This window comes from Nicotiana attenuata, unplaced genomic scaffold (assembly GCF_001879085.1).
Source record: "Nicotiana attenuata strain UT unplaced genomic scaffold, NIATTr2, whole genome shotgun sequence".
Classification (NCBI taxonomy): Eukaryota; Viridiplantae; Streptophyta; class Magnoliopsida; order Solanales; family Solanaceae; genus Nicotiana; species Nicotiana attenuata.
In genome coordinates, this window is record NW_017672139.1 from 48,403 (window position 1) to 52,504 (window position 4,102).

Here is a 4,102-nt window from a genome sequence, read left to right on the forward strand (position 1 = left end):
CTATTTCTTTAGATTTCAACGCTAAGTCAAATTTTTCATTTAATTTATTTATCATTTTGGGATAAAATTAGTGAACCACGCAACAAATTCAACTATACCGTTTGACAGGTAAACAATTTGATTTGCTCGATCTGCTTTTCACTTAATATGATAGATTCAATTGAATAGAAACGATTGCTTGTGGTATAATACTATAAATTTAATTGGTTTAACTTATTATCCAAATTTTAAGTTAAACAATACTGTCCGTATATTCATTAAATTGTATCTAAACATACCTTTCAAACATTTGATTGCTACTTCTTGTCGTATCTTGGCGATTATTTTCTATCTCAACTTTGTCTACTCTTTTCAGTTTTTTCTCTTCAAATCAGACTATTAGGAAATCGAATGGTACAATAAAAATATTTACACAGAGGTATTTATTTAGCTCCAACACAGTATTGAAAAAAGGGATGTGATTAAGCAACGACTAATATACTGCTTCGTTTCATGTACATACCGAAATACAAAACCAGAATATTTTGAAGGTAACAAAATGAAAGAATGAAAATATATCATTCGTCTCCTAAAACCCCTTTCCCTCCGGATACGAACACAACGTCAAACAAAAAGATATGAACATGTATATTCAACTTCAATAGTTTCAGTCCAAAATAGCCTCAGAGATCAAAAAAGGAAAAAACAATGAAGAAACTATTAGAGTAGTAATTAACAGTTTTACAAAGATATCACAACTACTACTGTTCTTTTTGAGAACCAGTAATAATGGACGAGATGGCGGCGGCCAGAGCGGCCGTGAAGTTGGGATCCGCTGTGATGGCCGCCGTGGCAGCATTAAGTGTGTCAGAAAATGATGGTTGGTTCAGTGCATGTTGTGGAGGTTGATGATGAATGTCTTGAGAAACTTGTAGGCCTGAAAACTTTGATTGGTTATGTAAACTCTGAGGCATTGGTGGTGGTGGCATTGAAGTAATAAAATTTGGATTATGAGGGCCTATTGGAAAAGGAACTTGAAATTGAGCAGTTGGATGAGTTCTTTGATGATAAGGCGATAATGAATTTTGGTTTTGAGTTAGGTCCAATGTTATAGTTGGAAAAGGTGCTGATGCTGAAATGGTTGCCACGCTTGGCGAACACGGAAGAATAGTCCGCGCTATGAAATTCGGATTCATTAATCCGTCTGCACTTGGCATGGGACCTGAAAGCAGCATATTTGCAGCAGCTGATGTTGTTGATGCCATAGCCATGGCTGCTGGTGGTAGGGGGTGGTTATGTGTTCCTTCATAAGTTGTAGTCAAAATTGTCCTGTCCTCAGCACACCTTTGCACCTGGACAATTTAAACAAAGCAACTTTTTAGACTTCACGTCAATTTATCAAACTCACACTTTACTATAATAATTTTTAAGTTATACTCTGATAGTATAACCAAAATTTATACTATTAGTGCAATTTCACCGATTTTAACAGGTTATTAGTAGTCTAATTTCAGGTTATTATATCAAGTTTGATATCAAAAGTCACATGTTGTATACTTCCTCCGGTCCAAAATAAGTGATTTTTTGGATGTTTTCACACATTAAGAAATCAACATTTTAGCATTAATTAGCAATGGAATTGACCATATTAACCTTTACTATCTCACATAAACACTCCTAACATATAATCCAACACTATTTACTCCAAGGACAATGTAGGAAAAAATAATTAATTCATTCTTGAAATCTGGAAAAATCACTTATTTTGGACCACAGGAAAAAAGCCAAAAAATCACTTATTTTGGACCGGAGGGAGTATCAATTTACGGATGATGGTATAAAACTTCATTAAGCAAATAAGATACATAGGGTATAAACTCCAATATATAAGTTCTAACAGTTGGTAATAAATTGAAGAGGAGTTCAAAATTGATAATAAGCAGTACCTGTTTGCGCACTGGACAACCTACAGCCATGGTGCATCGATAATAAGCTCGGGGACATGGATTGCCTTTCGCCATCTTTTGTCCATATTTTCTCCACTGGCATCCGTCGCTAATCTGCAAATATTCCAATATATGAATAAATGTTTTACATGCTAAATAGGTACCACCAGTAGCATATTTTAATATTGAAGGATAAGTTATACACAGAATATAGTAATTTTTTCTTACATTATCCATGTAATTTAACATGTTAGTTACCATCTTCACTGGGTTATAATTAATGTATCATAGAGATCAACATGCGTATAATTCTCTTATAAACGGTCAAATTGTATAAAATATTTTTTACGCTGTCAGTGTATAGAGTTAAACTCTTCATTTAAACAGTACATTCAAACTAATTAAACTTAAGAAAAAGTGATGTACCATGGGAGCTTCTGATCGGGCACGAACAGAAACACGAGCTTTCCTCATGGTTGCCTGATCTGTTGCTTGATCAATTGGGTTTGAGGAATTCAATTTGGGAACCTTGTTACTTTCAGATTCTGGAGTTTCTTCTCTACCAATACCCTTGTTCCGAGGTGATTCAGAAACTGTTCTTTCTTCTGATGAAGAATAATGGGAATTAAGAGAATATGGCTCGTCATTTGGACCTAACTCTAAGAATTGTCTTGGAACCATATTTCCATCTTTTTCTTCATGCTTTGCTTCCACAATCTGAACAAAATTTTAGAAAACACTTAAACTAACTATTCAAACTAATTACCAATTGAAGACTAAAATACAGTCCAATAAATCTTAAAAATTATAATAAAAAACAATTCTTGGGAAATATATACCTCGTGGTCATTTTGAGTTCTTGAAATATTTTGTTGCTGCTGTTGCATGAGTGTGACAAGATGCATCTGAAGTGCAGTATAATTGTTGCTGACCTGAGTAAGCATCTCTCTCAAACGCTGATTTTCAGCATTCATTCTTCCGAGTTCAACTTGCAATTGTGCCAACTGGTGTGAATTAAGACAAAACAAAATTAGATATAATTCAATAACAAAATCAAGGAAAGTACTACAACTTAATTGAGGATTTTGTGGTCAAACAAATTATAGTCTTCATATAATTACCTCAATTTTGGCTCTTTTATCTTCTATCTCTGATGAAATCCCATCATCCACCGTTGATTGATCACTACCAGTGTTCACACTCACAAGTTGCAAACCAGTCTATATATTAAAGGGATCCATCATTAGAATATGAACAATTTTATGGTCAATTTGAATAAACAAGAAAAAAAAGTAGTCGATCATATCACTTACATTTACAAGCAATTCAGACCTCGTACTCGTAGTATTTTCACCATGAGAATCTTCCTTCTTTATAACAACATCCATAGGCATGATCCTCTTATCAGAGAAGAAATCAACTTCATTTAACATCACCCTTTTCTCATCAGCTGATGAAAAAGAAGCTTGCTCCTCCCTAGGGTTCATATTCATGTTATTCAACCTAGGACTTAAGTTAAAACCATAAACTGGCTTGTTCTTGAAGAACCCCACTTGATGTTCAGAAATATTTTCAAGGGTAAGTCCCCATCCAGCTTTGTCCATAAATCAAGAAACCAAAGAAGGAATATATATCCAAAGCAAAGAGAAAAAACAATGGTGTAAGATCAAGATAAGAAGAAGAGAAATATGAAAGGTGAAATAAAGAAAAAACTGATTTTGAAGGGTCTAAGAAATTTTTTACAGATGCAATGGACACAGGTATATATAAAGAGTTACTCTATTTGATGGTAGACTTACGTAGAGCAAACAATTAAGTTGATTTGATGCGTGTAGAAAAGGTGTGTGTGGTCAAATCGTGGAGAAAAGAGAGGAGAAGATTTTTGAGAAAATAAACGTAAGGTGGTGCGTCAAGGGTGGGCGACAGGTGGCAGTGGGACCCATGATTAAGGCGGGTTTCGTCTCAAATCGTCAAGACTGTGTTTGACTTGTTCGCAATAAAGCATAGAAGAAGAAGAAATCCACCGGCCCGAATACTGCGGCGCCTTCCACGTGATGAAAATGCCTGTGAGAAGAAGAACAAAGTCAACTATTTTGAAGGACAAGCTTCTCGGCTCACTCACGACTAGGTTTAATGCTATTTTTAATTGAATGTTCATGTTTTTCTTTTTTGGCCTT

General features: G+C 34.8%; 1 protein-coding gene across 1 annotated transcript; it reads right to left on the minus strand.

Annotated features, from left to right (window-relative positions):
* Positions 1-443: 443 nt before the first annotated feature.
* On the minus strand, positions 444-3,697 carry LOC109212014 (probable WRKY transcription factor 31). The gene is made up of 6 exons (XM_019375622.1): positions 3,239-3,697; positions 3,047-3,145; positions 2,765-2,929; positions 2,352-2,642; positions 1,926-2,039; positions 444-1,331 (listed from the first exon to the last, which is right to left on the minus strand). The coding sequence occupies exons 1-6, from the start codon at positions 3,527-3,529 to the stop codon at positions 741-743; spliced, it is 1,551 nt and encodes a 516-aa protein (XP_019231167.1). The 5' UTR covers positions 3,530-3,697; the 3' UTR covers positions 444-740.
* Positions 3,698-4,102: the final 405 nt, after the last annotated feature.

Coding starts and splice junctions, on each gene's coding strand:
- LOC109212014 (XM_019375622.1), bottom strand. CDS start 3,529: ATGGACAAAGCTGGATGGGGACTTACCCTTGAAAATATTTCTGAACAT. Junction 3,146..3,238: donor GGTCTGAATTGCTTGTAAAT/GTAAGTGATATG, acceptor TTTAATATATAG/ACTGGTTTGCAACTTGTGAG. Junction 2,643..2,764: donor GAACTCAAAATGACCACGAG/GTATATATTTCC, acceptor AATTTTGTTCAG/ATTGTGGAAGCAAAGCATGA.